Genomic DNA, 17187 nt, shown 5'->3' with positions numbered 1-17187 from the left:
ACTCCTCTCCTTGTCCCACAGCAGCCTGGAGGGAGCAGATTTCAGATTTTTGAATTAGGGATGCGCAACCTATATTATTAAAATTAAATCTGTTTTTATTTTCTTGTCTCTATATATATCTCTTTTCTTTTTGCAGAGCTGGGGATGGAACCCAGGCCTCAGGCATGCTACATCGGATACATCCCAAGCCCCAAATTTACATCTTTTTAAATATTCCAAAATGCAGCTGCTAGAAAATCTTAAGTTACAGCCAGGCATGGTGTCACACGCCTGTCATCCCAGCTGCTCAGAAGCCTGAGGCAGGAAGATCTTGAGTTCAAAGCCAGCCTTAGCAAAAGTGAGGCACTAAGCAATTCAGTGAGACTCTGTCTCTAAACCATAAGAAAAAGAGCTGGGGACGTGGCTCAGGGGTTAAGTTCCATATAGGATTCACATTGTGTCTGTTCCTGGGCATCTTTAGTCTCTTTTAGTGACGCTGTGATGTTTTGAGGACAAAGACTGAGGCTCCTTGTCAGCAAGCACCGTGCATTTCTGAGGATCCTAAACAGGACAGAGTCTAACCAGGAGACAGATGAGGTCACCATGGCAACCAGACCCTCCGTGGCAACTTTGGTATCCAGGGTGAACGTGGGGCAGCCCCTCCCCCCCAGGGCGCCCCCTCGCTCACCCTTCTCCTTGTTGAGCCACCGGATGAAGCGACCGTAGCTGTGGGGCTTGAGCAGCAGCTCCTTGAGGAACTGCCACAGGTGGATGGGCTGTCCAGAGCAGGACGAGTCCACCTCGCTGTCGGTCCAGCTCTCCTCGCTGTTGGAGGCTGGTGGCCAGGGAGGGGTGATGAGTGGGCAGCCACAGCAGCAGCCATCCGTGCCTCTGCGGCCCCTCAACACGCCCACACCCTGGCCTCCCTGCCCTGCCTGGCTCACCGCAGCAGTGAACGGCGCCCGGGGAGGTCCTCTCTTTCATCCAGGCCGCTGTGGGACAAGGAGAGGAGGTTGGTGACCCAGGAGAGGCCCCAAGAGGGGGGGAGGGAGGCGTGTGGGTAGGATTATGGGGGGTCCCTGCCGCTCCTTGCCTCCTGCCAACGTGCACAGTCAGGTTGCTTTTCCAGGAGCCGCTGGGTGAAGGTGTAGGGTTTCAGAGCTAAGCCGGAGGTGGAGGCCCTGCCTGTGCTGAGATGCAGAGGCCACAGAGGCCCTTGGAGGCTTTCCCTCTTCACTGGAGGGGCGGGGCACCCTGCGGAGGCCTGGCCTGGAGTGGGTGTGAGGTCTGCACCTTGCTCAGCGCAGGGCATCGCAAACACCAGCTCCTGCCCTCCAGCTGCCAAGTGCACCAAGCAGAGCCGCCCCAGCTCTCCACCTGGCCCTCTGGTCTCTCCTGGGTGAGGCAGCTGGCTAGTGACCAGGAGGTCACCACCCACCCACCAGAGGCCTGGGCTGGGCAGGCACAGGTCTCTGATGGAGTCCTGAGCAGGGCCTATCCCCGTATTCATTGCAGGTCCCTAGGGACGGGTCGGGACTATTAACCTAAAACCACATCCTCCAAAGTACCGATCTGCACAGGACACACTGGTGTCCAAAGAGATGGGGACAACTGAAACACGCAGGGGTTGACAAATGGCCACCAAAAGAACAGGGCAGCTGTGTGTCTGCTGATGGGAAGCAGGTCCGACACACTGGAGCCAAGAGCAGTGTGACCCACAGGACTCCTTATGTTTTGTTTTGTTTTGTTTTGTTTTAATATTGTTTTAGTTGTTGGTAGATCTTATTTTACTTATTTATCTGTGGTGCTGAGAATCGAACCCAGGGCCTCGCACATGCCAGGCAAGTGCGCTACCACTGAGCCCCAGCCCCAGCCCCTTGGTTTGGTTTTTGAGAGTTAAAACTACATTCGTACATTTGCTTGAAGATGCATAGACTTTCTCAGGAAAGATACCCCGGAAACTGGTGACAGTGGCTGCCACTGGGAAGCACTTAGCATTAAGGCCGGGGGTGGGCGGGGGCTTACGCTCAAAATATACTATTTACTATTTCTCACCATGGTCTTGATTTTTTAAAAAAATGTTTGCTTTTTAGTTGTAGTTGTACACAGTACCTTTATTTTATTTTTTAAATCTTTATGGGGTGCTGAGGATCAAACCCAGGGCTTTGCACGTGCTAGGTGAGCACTCTGCCGCTGTGCCCCAGCCTTTATTTTCTTTTTTTCAATGATGCTTGGGGATTGGAACCAGGGCCTTGTGGACATGCTAGGACCACGTTCTACTGCTGAGCTACACCCCAGACCTTTTCTCTTTTTATTTTGAAAGAAGGTCCCCCTAAGTTACTGAGGCTGGCCTCCAACTTGTCATTCTCCTGCCTCAACCTCCTGAATGGCTGACCTCAAACTTTCGATCCTCCTGCCTCAGCCTCTGGAGTCGCTGGGATCACAGACGTGTGCTACCCCCCCGGCCCCCCCCCCCCGCCTTACTGCGATTTTTTTTCTAAATGTGCACATTTGTTACTTTATGACTTCTCTAATGGAAAATAAAGCAAAATAAACAAACTTTAAAAAGGATAAAGAAGGATTTCTCCCTATCCTCAGTCACCCTCGGCTCTGACACCCCGCGTCCCCTGGTCTAACCTTCTACCTTTTCCCTTCCGTGGGCTACAGTTCTCTGCCCTGGACCAGGCTGGGGGTGCTAATTGGATGAGATGTCCAGGGCCCAGGGCTGCTGTCCCTGGGTAGAGATTCAGAGAGGGGGTTTGGTTTGGGCGGTCCTGGTCCAGGGCCATCTCTTGGCAGCATCCTGGCCTCACCCGCCCACTCGGCACCCCCGGTTTGCAGCCCTGAGGGGGGCCCCATGCGCCACGCACCTGATTTCCAGATGTCCAGGTGGGCGTGCAGCACGTCCCCGCCCAGGGGCGAGCGCTGGCGGAACTGCTCCTCCGACAGGGCGCACAGCTCCTTGCCGCCCAGGTCCTGGAAGGCCCTGCCCACGGGGGGCAGGCGGTACTGGTGCTCGGTCCACAGCAGCCACTTCTGCACGTTGCCGGGGCTCCAGCCCACGGGGTCTGCGTGGGAAGGGCCCCTCAGCTCGTGCTTAGGCGCCACCTAGGGGTGCCCCCACCCACGGGCACCCCACCCACAGCTGATTCACCCATGGGATACTGTGGCCTCGGGCCAGGCGTGCCTCGGATGGGGACAAGCCAGACTCAGACAGGCCTGGGGGGGGGCCTGTGGAAGCAGGCACCCCAGGAAGGAGGGGACGGAGGGGAGGAGCTGGGCCCTGGACCAAACTTGCTCAGGGAAGGGCCTGGCCTCTGCCCGGCCTCTCACCCAGGCCTCGGTCCCCCTGGACCCCTCTGGCCTCCAGAGGACCTTTCAAGGCAGCCCCAGCCCTGGCGGAGATGGTGACAATAAGCCAGAGACACCGGAGCTTCTCCCTAGACTCCCTAGACGCCTCTTGCCTTCCCCAGACAAGAGGAAAACCTAACCAGGAATGCGGGTGACAACCCCAACACCATCCCCGTCATCTTACAGAGAAGGACACTGACCTGACACCTCACAACGGGCGGGCTGCATAGTAGCTGCTCAATGGAAGAAAGAAACGGCCGGGGGCAGCTACAAGACTCGGGCCAGGAGGGGCACACTGGCTCGGTCCCAGTCTCCCGTGGGAAGCTGCCCTGGAGGGAGCCCGGGCTGGGTACAAAGATGGAGGCATCCAAGGGAACACCACGGCCCGAGGCCGTGCCCCAGCAGGTGACCTGCAGTCTAGGCTGCTCCCGCTTCATAAACCCATTTTCCTCCCGAGGTCAAAGCAATTTGTTTCTGTCCCCATTGTTCTGAGAGCCCGTCCCTCCCAGGCCGAGTGTGGGGGAGGAGGCGTCCTGGGAGAGGCTCTGCGTTGGGGCTGGCACAGGTGTTGGAAATAGTAAGACGGGGGTGCCCCTGAGTGTGGGCACCCCTGGGGCACTGGGGGGCGGGGCCGGGTCAGAGAGATGTGTGACAACCCCCTTTCCCTTGTGAAAGCTGCAGGGTGAATAGGGACACTCAGACGCCAGCCCCCAGACAGAAGTGCCAGGGAGACGATGCACCAGGCACGAGACCCATGGTGACCACCCCAGGCCCGGCACACACATGCTGGGCCCCTTGTGTCCCCTCCTCCTCAGAGCCTCCTTGCCACCAGACCGGGGACACATTCTATTTGTGACCTGCTTTCCTCTCTGTAAGGTCAGTCCATGAACATAGTGACCTCGGTTCCCCAGTCCTAGAACAGGGCTGGCCTGGGAAGAAGCACCTGTGGTTGGATTTGTTCCACAGCTGTTTATTGAGCATCTGTTATGTTCAGGGTGCTATCCTAGGAACTAGGGCTCTGGAAATGAAGAATCAGAGGAAAACCCCTGCCTTTGTGGAGTGCATATCATAGTGGGGGACACACAGTCAACAAGAGAGGAAAGAAGCAGCATGTCAGACGGTCGGGGCCCGCCGTGAGAGATCTAAAGAGAACTACGAGAGATAAGGAGAGTCAGAACATGGTCAGCAATTTCTTTCTTTCTTTCTTGGTTCTGGGGGTTGAACTGAAGGATGCTTTACAACTGAACTGCATCCCCGGATTCTCTATTCTTTTTTTTTTTTTGATTTTGAGACAAGGTCTTGCTAAGTTGCTGAGGCTGGCCTTGAATTTGCAATCCTCTTGCCTCAGCCTCCCAAGTTGCTGGAATTGTGGGCGTGTGCCACTGCACCTGGCCGTGGGCAATAATTCCAATAGAGGGACCAGAGAAGGCCTCATTGAGAGGGTGTCTGTCATCAGGACCTGAAGGAGCCCAGTAGGTATTTGAGGGAAGAGTATTCTATGCTGAGGGACCAGCAGGTGCAAAGTGGTGAGTGTCATGGGAACAGCGGACAGGCTGGTCTCTGGAGCAGAGTGAATGAGGGGACAGCAGAGATGAATCCCAGAGGAGGTGGGCCAGGTGACAGAGCCTGAATCCACTGGGGACACTGGGCAGAAACCCTCCCAGACCCGGCTTCAGCTGATGTGCCTTGTGGGCCGACTGTGTGAGGAGTGCCAGGTCCCTGGGGCCGCCTGGGGCTGGGGCAGGTGGCCTCACCCCGTCCAGTGGTGCCCACCCTGCTCAGCCCTGCCCTGCCCAGGGAGGCCGCTGACCTGCGGTGATGCTGAGCAGCCTGCAGGCCGTCTCGATGTCCTTGAGGACCTCGCCCACCACCATGGACTGCACCTGCTCCAGCGAGTGCTCCTCCAGGGCCAGCGCCCCCGGCCCCAGGTCCAGGCCGCCCCCCGGCGCCTGGCTGTCGATGACCGGGCACTGCTCGGGCTCCTCGGGTGGTTCCTCGCGAGCGCCGGCCGAGGGTCCTTTGGCGGCCCAGGTCCCGTCCTCGGGGTAGAGCATGTCAAAGTAGGAGAGGTAGAAGGCAGACAGGCCCTGGTCGGGGGTGGCCGGGCGGCGCGGGCTCCAGGCCCGTCTCTCGGGCGCGGCCCCCTTCTCCAGGCCGTCGGGGGGCAGCAGCAGGCAGCCGGGGGGCGCGGCGCTGGGGCTGGCGCTGCCCATGGCGCCGGGGCTCGGGCGGACAGCGGCGCCTGCGGAGCGAGAGGCAGAGTCAGCGTGGACCGTCCCGGGGCCGCTAAGCCGGTTAGGGACGAGGCCGGTGGGCAGTGGGCCCGGCCTGGGGGCTGGGCTTCTGGGTCACTGGGCAGCGAGGCCAGGTGGGAGGCGCAGGAGGAGCCCCACCGGGCAGATGAGCAAAGAAGGGCTGGACCGGAGCCCTTGATGTTCAGCCTGTCCTGCTAATCTAGCCTAAATCTTTCCTGCTGTAGCCAAGGTATTTTTTTTTTTTAATCCTGTCTTTTAAAATTTTGTTGATTTTTGTTTCCATGCTGGGGTTGGACCCATGCCACGTGGGTGCTCTGCCACCAAGCCTCACCTCCCGTCCTTCTATGCCGCCCTTGGCAGGGTGTGGAAGGAGGAGGTCACCCAAGGCAGCCCGCATCACCAGCCCTGGGAAAGAAGAGAGTCCCTCCCCGGGGTGGACACAGGAGCCCCCTGGCAAGTTGGGAGCTGTCCCTTCCCCTTCCCAGGGGCTGTCGGGGTGCGAACGGAGTCACAGGGAGCAGCTCTAAGTCGCCACCCCCGCGTCCTGGTTCCCCCCCTGCCTCACCCTTCCTTGGAAAGCGCTGCCCAGGGCCCCCAGCTCCCCGGCCCTCTGGGGTGGTGCCCAGTGCTGGGCTTTCCTGGTGGGTGACCGGGTGGCTCCAGAGAACAAGAGGGTCCTCTGCATCTCCATGCCCCCTCCTCACTGCTGCCCCAGGGCCCCCAGCCTCCGCTGGCCTAGGCACCAACTCAGAAGCCCCCCACGGCCAGCTGCCTGGGCTGCGTCAGACCACCCAGCTCGGGGGGCAGGGACAGGAGAGGTGAGTGTCCCTTAGGACACCAGGCTCCTGGGGACAGTGGGTGATGTGTGGGCCCGAGGCTCAGCACACATCAGACACAGGCGGAAGGTCCCCCGGGTGCTGCGGTGGAGGAGGAAGGGAAAGGACAGGAGGGACAGAGATGGCCAAGGGGCCAGGGCCGGGGGACTCGCCTCTTCCAGGCCAAGGGTCTCAGAATGTGACGCCTGGACCAGCAGCAGCAGCAGCAGCGCCTGGGAACTGGGTGGAGCCCCGAATCCTCAGGCCCCCTCACAGAGCCGGTGTCAGGAGCCCTGGGGCAGCTGGACGCCCACTCGCCGGGCCTCTCAGAGTTCAAGTTTGAGTTGCCCTTTCTTTTTGCACTGGGCCAATCCAGGGGCGCGTACCCACCGAGCCATATCACAGCCCTTTTTATTTTTCATTTTGAGACGGGGTCTCACTAAGTTGTTGAGGCTGGGCTTGAGCTTGTGATCCTCCTGCCTCAGCCTCCTGAGCTGCTGGGATCACAGGCCTGCGCCACCACACCTGGCTTGAGTTGCTTTTTTAAAGGTATCTGGCCGGCAGGGAGAGGAGACTCATCTGAGGACTGATAGCTTCTTCCAGGGCCAAATTTATAGGAGTTTGCTGGGACAGCGTGGAGGGCGTGTTTCCCGGCCCATCCAGTGTGGACTGACCTGCTCAACCTCAGTGTGCACTTGGCCTTTGCCCCTGCAGGTGGAGCAAGGCAAAGAACCTGGCTTGAAATGATGTCCCTTCCTCTCCAGGTAGCAAAACTTGGTGAATGGGGCCCAGCTAGAATTTCAGCGCCCTCGACCCATTCCTCCTACTCAGTGCCCAACCTTCCCAACCTTCCATGGCAGCCCTACAGTTTCCTGCGGTAGCGAGAGGGCCAACAGGAGAGAAGGGTGTTCCCTTTGATTCTAACTCTTCCTTTCAAGGGCTCCTTTAAGTGACAAGGAAGAAGAGGTCAGGGTGGGTGGGGTGGGCAGGGACAGGGGGGCTGGTGGTGGGGGACAGAGGGCAGGTCTGGAACCATTTCAAGTCCTTCTGTGCAAACACTCCTGTGTGCCATGGGCCCATGCTATTTACCCAGGCTGCGCCAACAGCCCTCGGTGCCCCTGGGCCCCCACCCCAGCCTGTGCCCACACCCTAACCCTAGGCAGCTCCACCCCCGAAGAGCCCCCACACCTTCTCCTCCACCTCCCGCGAGCCTCCCGCCCCGTCCACGTCCCCAGAACCCCCCGCCTGCCACGTTAGGGCAGCCTCTGCCAGCTCCCCGGGCCTCCTGCCAGGGAGGCGGCCTTCCCAAGAAACAGGAGGCTTCTTCCCTCGTGACCTCCTGTTTGCTCAGCCTTGGCCGCAGGTGGGAGGGGAGGCTGCGCGGGGGCCAGGGCACCGCGGCGGGGGTCGGGGGTGCGTCCTCACCTCGGCCAGGGGTCTGCACCGCCTCGCCCCTGAACCCACCCAGGACCTGCTGCCCACCAAGCCTGGGCCCCAGTTCTAGCACTTTCTGCGGAAACCCAAGTTGATGGTAAACTGCGGTGGAGGACGGTCCCCCCGGCGTCCAGGTCTGCGGGGCCTGGGCTGGCTGGCCAGGGGCAGGGCTGATGAGCCCCGCTGGGGTCCTGGCGCCCCACCCCCAGGTCGCAGGCTGGCTCGGGAGAGGAGTTTGCTGCACAGTGAGCCCCTGCCCAGTGCTGTCCCCAGGGTGTCCACTCACTACCCAAAGCTGGGGGACACACGCAAGGACCCTGACCCATAGGCGCAGACAGTGAGGCTGGGGGACTGCAGCTGGCCTGAGGTCGACGTGGTCGTGCGGGGACTCTGACCACTGGATGAGGAGGCCCGGCTCCTGCTCCGACGTCCCCCCGCCCCCCGTGGGGTCCTGTTCACCTCCTGATCAGCTCCATCCCGCCCGGCCCCTCACTGCACCTCACTGTCAAGGTCATCCCCTCCAGCTCCTTGGTCATCTGCTCCCCTGGTCAGGAACCTGACCTGGCTCCCCACTGCCCGCCTGGCCCAGGGGCTGGGGCCATCTCTGAGCCACCTCTCACCCAGCCTCAGAGCCGAGGGGCCACCTGCTGTCACATGCTCAGGACTGTTCTCTAGGTGGAACAACCCGGCCACAGTGGGAAGGAGTCTGGTCTCTGGCAGGGTCTGGTCCAGAACCAGGGCCAACATGGCGACCCCACATTCAGACTCAAGGCATTTCCCACCGGGTCCCAGTGCTTCGGGCACAACTTGGCTCTTTTCACCTACGTCCTTGTCCCCCGACCAGGTTGCCCCTTCCTTCCCACCAGTCAGCCGCAGCGCTCCTCCCGCGGAGCCCCTCACAGCCCCCTCCAGCTTCCCGGGCCTGCACCGTGGGGTGGGCAGGTTGGCATCAGGGTAGGTCCCCAGTGGAGCTCCCCGTCCAGGGAGAAAGCTGGGCCCAGAGGGTGGTGGGGAGTTGCCTGCGGTCACACAGCAGGGCCAGGGCCAGACCAGGGGCCTCCTGACATCAGGGCCCCTGCTCCATGGGCCTGGGGTCCTGGTGTCTGCCAGGCCCTGGGGACACAGGCCCAGCCCTCCCTGCTGCCCGAGTCGCCCGGGGCCGCGTCTCCTGAGCGATGCCTCCAGTTCCCAAACCGCGAGCTGATCCTTGTGGATTAAGCCACCGTCAGGATTAAGGATCAGCATGTCCGGGCCCCTCCTGCCCCTGAGCCCCCGTCCCCCCTGAGACAAAGAAAGTGTGGCAACAGCTGGTGGAGGCCAAGGCCCAGAGACGGCCATCCCTGGGTCCATCTGCTGCCCGCAGTGGCAGGGTGGCCGCCAGGGGGATTAGCCCCTGAGCCCCTTGGCTTGCTCCTCCCTGTCCCCCAGGACGCCAGGCCGAGGAGGAGGCCCAGGGACCCAAAGGCAGGTTTGTGCGGCTGTTTCCCGTGTCCTCTCTGCCAACTCTCTGGGGCCAGAATGTGCCCTGGAGCCCTGCCTGTGGGTCCCCACCTCCCACACAGCCTGCTCCTCTCCTGGGAATGAGTCCCCTGGAGTCCCCTGCAGTCCCCTGGAGGCCTTGGATTGTGGTGTGGGGTCAGCATGCCCGGGCCCAACCAGGACACTGGAGCCCAGCCCAGGCCCCTGGAGAAGGGCACTCAGGAGCGTGGGCAGGGCAGGTGACAGCCACCCACCCCTCTGGCTCCCTGCTCAGCCCCCAGCCAGCCCAGGTGGAAGGGAGGGTCCCCTGGCTTCCCCCTGCAGCCCCCGCCCAGAGTCAGCCGCCCCCTTCAGCCCCTGAGCCAAGGCTGCGGTTTGAGTTGGGTTGGGGCCCAGCCAACAGCCACACGGCCCGCCTGGGCAGGGGGTGCCTGGGCCTGCGCCCCTACACCACGCGCCCCTGCAGCTGGTCAGCACCTTGGAGAGAAGCCGCGTGTCCCAGGCCGCTGCCCACAGCCCACTGGGTGGCCGCCGGCTCCTCTGACCCTCCTGCCGCCCCCGCTCCGCGAGGCCCTGCCTCCCAGGGTGCCCCAGGGTCCTTCCGAACTGCCCCCCAGACCTTAGCGCCCGCCCCGCTGCCCGGGTGCCAGCCTCTGCTCACTGGGGAGGGTGCCCTGGGGCCTGGGCAGGTCCAGGATGGGCCTTCCCTCCAGCACCTGCTGCGGCCATCCCCACGCTCCTGCTGCCTGTCCTCAGGGCCTCAGGGCAGAGGGGACGGAGGGTCCCTGGAGCGGGGAGGGGCTCACCTGCCCTGGACGCAGCAGGAGAGGAGGGCAGGGGCTCGCCCTGGAGCCCACCCATCTGCACCCCAGGCAGGCCGCCCACTGCGTCCTGCAGGAGTCGTGCTCCGTGGGAGGGTCCCCCTGGGGCTGGGTGTGCAGAGAGGCCATGTCGGGGCGGGAGGGTGGGAGGGAGCCAGGGGGAGGGCCAGGTCACAGGGACTGGGGCCCGGGAGGTGGAAGGGGGCAGGGAGGACAGCAAGGGGACCTGGCCGCGTCTGCTCTTCCAGCTCCCACGAGGGCTCTGTGGCACCCACCACTCTCCGGTCCCACCTCTCTACATGTCCCTGGCCCCTATGCACCCCCTCGCTGACCCGGCTTCCAGCTCTCGGGGCCAGGCGAAGGCCAAGCCAAATAAATGTCCCCGGGCAGCCAGCATCATCCCCACCTGACAAACAAGGGCGCTGTGACCTGCTGTGGGCATGTGGCCGTGTGCCACCGAGCAGGGACTTGAAGACTCAGGTCTGCCTCTGTTCAGAAGCCGCGGGTGGACGGGCACTTCTCACCCCTCCCGCCACCTGCCCACCGGCCCCTGCAACCACAGCCCCACAGTGGTGACACTGGTGGATCTGGGTGGCACACGTGCCTGCAGCCTGAGGACCAGGGACCCACCTCATCCAAGTACACCCTCATGTTGAGCTTGCTCCAAAGATCGGATGTGACCTCAGCCCTCGGAGACGAGGAATGTCCTGCTGTGACCCACTCTGTGAGGACCCTGGGTGGGTCCCGGATCCTCTCTGAGCTCTGAGGGGGTGGGTCATCTCCCGGGACTTTTCTGGCCCTGGTCCTGACTGGGCTCTCCAACCCATGACGCCCACCGTGCTCCTCGGCCTGACTTTGGGGATTTAGAAGGAAGATGGTGGAGACAGGGTGCGGGCACCAGGGACTCCCCTGCAGTCAGAGACCCGATTCAGGGCTGGGGGTCCCCGTGTCCCTGGAGTTTGTGCCCACGGAGGCCTGTCAGCCCGGCTCCCCCCCAGCAGCACCGGCCCCCGACCTGCTCCGGTCAGCCAGGACCCCTGCCCAGAGTGCTGCGGGAGTAGTGGGGCCGCGTGGAGACAGAACTCAGCTTCCCGACCCTTGGAATCTTCCAGAAACTGCAGCTCACTCCTTCACTCTGCTCTGGTTGAGCTCAGACGTGTGTGACTGTTTCTCTTCCCAGCCTCACAGCCTGTCAGACCCTGGGTCCCCAGGCCCACCGTGCCCTGGTGACATGTGGCTGTCCCTCCTGTCTCCAGCACAGTCCCACTTCCCCTCTGCTCTGACCCCCACAAGCCCTCCTGGGGGGCAGCTCCCTCTCCCCGCGCTGCTTGGGCAGCAGGGCTGAAAGGTCCCCCAGGTGTCCCCCAGGGACATGGCCCAGCGGGGCAGCAGGAGGCGCGGGAGCCTCTACTGCCTCAGGGGCACATTCGCAGGGGGAGTCCGCTCTCCTCCTCCTCGAGGCCCAGCACAGAGGGGGGACAGAGGCGGGGTCTGCGCCCTCTGGACGGGTCGAAGGAGGAAAGGAGCCCGGAGCCCTGCCCAGGGCCACCTCACCTCCTGACCTGGAAGGGGTGTCTGAGCAAGGTGAAGGCCACATGGCAGGACACGGAATCCAGAATGAACTGTCCCCGAGATGCTAAGGGGAGAACTGGGGGTGGCACTAGGACCCATTCCAAGCCAAGAAGCAGCGGCGGACGCATCCCCTTAGTCCTGGGGGTGGCTGTGCTGGAAGTGTGGGTGGGAGAGCTGGATCCTGGCAGCCCCAGAGACATGGCCCTGTTCAAGTCCCAGGGCTGGAACCCGGGCCAGGGCGGTCCCTCCAGCCCCTTCTCCCCAGTCCCAGAGCCCGGGGTGGGGGGGCGGGGGCACTGCCATCCTGGCAGAGTCCAGGGAGGCCTCGCTGCCCCTCTTCCAGGGGGCACACAGAGGTCCCTGGCTGGCAGGAGGGTGGGAGGTGGGAAGAGGGACCCACCCCCCACTGAGAGGTGGGAGGAGACGGTGGGGGGGCACCAGGCCTCCTGTGGGAACATGCAAACGAGCCGGGCACCGCTTAAATGTCAGGAAGGGCCCTGGGCGACGCGGCTGGGACGTGCACAGTTTGCTTTGGGAAGAGTTGCTCCACCTGACGGTCCACTCACCTGGCCCTGGTGCAGGGGTGGAGGTAGGGAAGAGGGTGGGGACAAGGGGAGGGTCCCACAGCGGCTTGGAGCCTGCCTCCTGCTCTCCCGTCCCTCCACCTGGGGCGTCTGCCTGTGAGATGGGCTGTCACCTGCCTGGCTTGCGGGGCTTGCGAGGACCAAGGGGGCGTGTGACCGGAAGCTTCTGACCCACTCACCCACATCAGTGAGGAGATCCCTGGCCACGCGGCTGTCCCGAGCCAACTCCTACGCAGCCTGCAGAGCCCCGTCCCTTTGTGCCCTGCACGAAGCCCCCTTCAACAGGGCACCCACAGCCCTCCAGCCTTCGCGGGCCCCACTCAGGGGGCCTCTGTCTGCATCAGCCTCCACTGACCTCCCCAGGTCCCCCCAGCCGACCCCAGGCCATGGGGCCCCAGACTGGGCTCTGTCTGCTCCAGGGCCCTCCATGCTGGACGCGCAGCGACAAGTGGATTCTCCTGGTTCTTCTCACTGCCAGCGCCACCCTTTCTGCGCCTCCATTGAGCACCTACTGGGTGCAGCCCTATCCCCTCAGGCTTGGTTGACCAGCAACCCCGTCTCTGGAGGGTTCCCGGGAATGAGTGTCATCGTTTTAGAAGGGACAACAGGCGAAGGTCCAGGCTGGAGGGGAGCCCGTCTTGGCCTCTGGATGTCCCCTAGTGCCTGGCCCGAGGAGACCCTGGCGCACTCGCCAGGCGCACAGGGGAGGCCCCGGTCAGGGACGCCTGCTCCCCACACCCAGTGCCCCGTGGGCCGAGCCCCTGGCCGTCAGCCCCCTGTGGCGGCTGGTGGCAGGCTCCGTGCTGGCCAGACCTCTCCGCCCCACTGGGCCTCCACCTTGGGCCGGGGCAGCTGGGGCCTGTTTGCTTTGTCACTCAGCCGAGCAGCTGGTGCCGGGGCTTTACTGGGGTGCAGTGAGGCTGGGAGGTGGGGGGCGGGAAATGAGCCCCGGCCCCGGCCAGGGAGGAGGGGGACCAGCGACCATCGTGAGGGGACTGTGGCCTGGGGACTGGGCTGCTGGGTGGCCGCAGCTGGCAGGTGAGGGGAGGGGACCTGGGTGGCTCTGAGGGGGCCGCACGCGCAGCGCACAGGCTTGGCCAGCCTCAGGGACCCCTGCCTCAGCCCCAGGTCCCCTCCTGGCCATCCTACCCCCCTTCCCTCCACCAGGCGCCTGGCACACCTCAGGGACCAGCACCTTCAAGGCCCCCACCCGACTGCTTTCTCTGTCCCCCAGGTCCCAGACTCAGCCTCCCCGGACCCCGAGTGCCAGGGGCTTGCTCCCCAGGGACCCCAGGCTGCCCAGTCCCTCCGGGCCTGTCCCTCCTGCCCCACCTGGACCCCAGCCCTGGCCCTGAGCCTCAGGCCCACGGTGGCAGAGCAGCTGGGCTGGCGGTGACAGAGACACCCCCCTCCCGCTGCCCGCCCTCAGGGCAGAGCCCACGCCCCGGGCGCCCCAGACCAGGAGGCTCCCCCAGGCTCTGGCTGGGCCCAGGGAGGCCAGGAGGACAGAATGTGGACAGGGACAGGGATTCTGCGGGCAAAGGGACCGGGTCACTGCCGCCTGGAAGATGAGTCCTGAGCTCGCACAGTGTCCCCCGGGGTCCCCGGCCTCCCCGCAGCAGGCTCTGCCTCCCAGACTCACCCGTTAGCCTCCCGGTGCCCAAGGAGTCGTCCACTGCAGTGCCAGCCTCGGGGCCAGGAGCAGCTGTGGGCAGCTGGGGCCACCGCCGTGTCTCAGCCGGGCATTCGCGGGGCCAGGGGGACCAGGGGCCAGGAGAGCTGGGGCAGAGCTGGCCCTCGGGTGGCCACCAGGGCCCAGCCACCCTCGAGGGGCAGCCGGTTGAGGACTCAGGGCCGCGCACCTGCAGGAGGGTCCCCGGCCTCGGCCCCGGGCACCTGCTGGCACTGTGACCGCCCCAGCCCGAGGGGCTCACGGGGTGGAAGGCAGGGGCAGCTGCTCGGGGGACCGGGGACGGTGGCCGGCAGCGTGGACACCAGCGAGTGCAGGAATGTGCCGGGAGGAAGTGGGCAGGTGAGGAGCGGCCAGCGGCCACCCTGTAATCCTTCCTGATTTACCTGAACAAACACGCGCCCGCCTCCCTCAGACGCAGGCCACCGTTAACCCCTGCCGCTCCCCGCTGGCCCTGTGCCCGCGCCCTGCCCCGGGACCCGCTCACGCACCCGCACCCCAGGGCAGGGGCTCTCAGAGGGACAGCCAAGGGACAGCCAAGCCAGCAGCAGTGCAGTCCAGAGCCACCGGAGCCCTGATGGGGGCTGCCAGGCACCAGGGGTGGGGACGGCCCGGGGGGTCAGCGAGGGCTTCCTGGAGGAGGTGATCTCGGCTCCTGGGCCAGGGATGGAGGGGCTCCAGGGAGCTGGGGGACCAGAGATTGAGACCCCTGCTGCCCTGGGCCCTGGGTGGCCTCCTGCAGGCCCCTCGCTGCGGTGGTGAGGAAGGGTCTGTAGCCCACGTCCCCAGCCCCAGGGTGGGGTCAGCCAGCACAGGTTGCTGTCCCACAGTGCCTGCGGGGTGGCAGCTGGACGGCTGTGCAGGCCGAGGGTACCCCACTCCAGCATCCGCCACCTCAGAATGCCTCCCCTGCCCCCGGGGGGGTCAGCGAGATTCAGACCCTACTCACTGCTGCTCTAACTCCAAACGCCACCGTGGGACATGAAGTACGAGGGGACGAATCAGAGCAAACCGCGAGCTCCGCAGCGGACCCATCCTGAGGCGACCCGGTCACCCACCAACAGAAAATGACTTAGGAAAAGCAATTGGTGGAGCACACCCAGAATCCCAGGGGCTCGGGAGGCTGAGGCAGGAGGATCGCGGGTTCAAAGCCAGCCTCAGCAATGGTGAGGCCCTAACCAACTCCGTGAGACCCTGTCACTGAATAAAATACAAAATAGGGCTGGGACGTGGCTCAGGGGTCGAGGGCTCCTGGGTTCAGTCCCCAGTACCAAAAAAAAAAAAAAAAAATCTTAAAGCAGCCGCCCTGTACCGTTTGTCGCCCTCTCTCCCGCTTCCCTGCCCCCCACCCTGTACGAGGGATTGACCCAGGGGTGCTCTACCCCTGAGCTACCGCCCCCGCCCTTTTAATTTTTACTTTGAGACAGGGTCTCACTAAATTGACCCAGGTGTCATCAAACTGGTGATCTTTCCGCCTCAGTGTACCACCACACTTGGCTCATTCTTTCTTTCTTTATCCTTCCTCCATCTGCTGCCTGGAATGTGTCTGTGATAGTTGGCATTGCGGCTGCCATCTTAGACCATGAGGATGGTAGAGCAGTGAGCTGAAATGAGCCTGGGTCTCACTGAGGACTGTATGAAACCCCTGTAGCAGCTTCAGAATGCCCACCTCAGGACTCCCCCGGCCCCCGTCACTGGATGGAACCCAGGGGCGCTCTATCCCTGAGCCACATCCCCAGTCCTTTTCATTTTAATTTTGAGATAAGGGCTCACAAAAAAATGCTGAGGCTAGCCTCAACCTTGTGCTCCTCCTGCCTCAGCCTCCTGAGCGGCTGCTGGGATCACAGGCGTGGGCCACCACACTTGGCACTGGACGCTTCTGAGAGCGACACGGGTTCTCCTTTGGTTAAGTGTGGTCTGTTATTCAGAGATGGACAGATACGAAGACAAAACACTGTTGCAGTCAGAGGATCTGCCACGCTGGTGGCCTGGGAAGGGGCCTGGGCGTTTTACAGAAGACCTTGGCCTTGAGAAGGCTGCCCCTGGAAGGCGGGGCCCGGGAGCCCAGGCCAGGGCCACGCTGGGTGCGCCAGGTTCCACACCCAGACCAGCGGGAGGCACCGGGAGCCCCTGGGAGGGGAGAGGACCCACCCAGAGGGGTCGAGCGGGGACTCCTGCGCACAGCAGGTGCTGGCCTGGGCGTTGGGATGGACCAGTGATGAGCCCACGGCAGGCTGGGGCCACCAGGGGAGGAGCACGGACGGATGCCACCCGGCCCCGGAGGGGAGGCTGGGGACACGCGCCTGCCCACACCTGGCCCACCCAGCCAGTGTCCTGGCTCCAGCTCGGGGTCGGGCCCACCTCACACCCGGGTTCTGTCACCTTCCAGCTTTGAGAGTCTGGGCAAGAGCCTGACACCTGCTGGACGGTCCCCTCCCGGGACCCCAGGCCCCTCAGGGCTGCGCGAGGAGGAAGATCACGGGGTGAAGGTGCTCGGAGCACCCCGACGCCCTGGCCCAGCGCCCACTGTCCACCGGGCAAAGCCCACGGGTGTGGCAGTTGTCATCTGACCCCTCACAGCACCTCAGCCTCCTGGTCAGTACTGCTGTGTCCCCACTGTCCCCCAGGGTCAGGGCCCAGGACCCGGGGTTACCAGGCCTCCGGCCTCCAGCCCGCAGCTCCCCAGGTGGGTCCCCTCTCTCGGCCTCTCTGGCCAGCCTCCATCAGGTGAAACGTGCTGCCCCAGTCCCCTGCCCCAGACCCCACGGCCACCCCTCCAGACGTGGGTCTGGTCACAACCCCCGGGCCTCAGGTGACTCTGGGTTGGAACTTTCCTCCCACCTGCCCGGGCTCTTCCAAACCTTGAGGGGGTAAGTGGGGCCCTGCCACGTCCATCTGTCCAGCCACCTGCCCACCAGTGGGGACCCAGAGAGCAGGGGACAGAAGCCGGGTCCGCTCTGCGCTGGTGCCACCGAGGGTCATCGGTGTGAGCGCAGGTCACCCCTGGGCTTGGTCACCTCCCTGTGAGTGCAGAGACTGTGCCAGCCCTGCCCACCAGAGCGGCCGTCGTGACGAGGTAATGACATTGACGTGGAGACACACTGGGGAGAGCCGGCTGTCCGTCTGTCTGCCCGTCTGTCTGTCCGACTGCTCCCTAACCTCCTGCCCATCTCCCTCCTCCCTGGTCCCATCCTGCGAGGAGCCACA

General features: G+C 63.7%; 1 protein-coding gene across 1 annotated transcript in view; it reads right to left on the bottom strand.

Moving 5' to 3' along the window:
- The window catches only part of Spdef (SAM pointed domain containing ETS transcription factor), a 7578-nt gene extending 1491 nt beyond the window's left edge, over positions 1-6087 (bottom strand). Inside the window, 4 exon segments of the mRNA XM_005318789.5 lie at positions 668-814; positions 924-971; positions 2850-3047; positions 5141-6087. Of these exon segments, the coding sequence (XP_005318846.2) occupies positions 668-814; positions 924-971; positions 2850-3047; positions 5141-5543 (796 nt within the window). The 5' untranslated portion in view covers positions 5544-6087.
- Positions 6088-17187: the final 11100 nt, after the last annotated feature.

Source organism: Ictidomys tridecemlineatus, chromosome 8 (genome assembly GCF_052094955.1).
Source record: "Ictidomys tridecemlineatus isolate mIctTri1 chromosome 8, mIctTri1.hap1, whole genome shotgun sequence".
NCBI classification, from domain to species: Eukaryota; Metazoa; Chordata; class Mammalia; order Rodentia; family Sciuridae; genus Ictidomys; species Ictidomys tridecemlineatus.
Note: the sequence above shows the minus strand (reverse complement) of the source record. Positions and strands in the feature narration are given on the sequence as shown.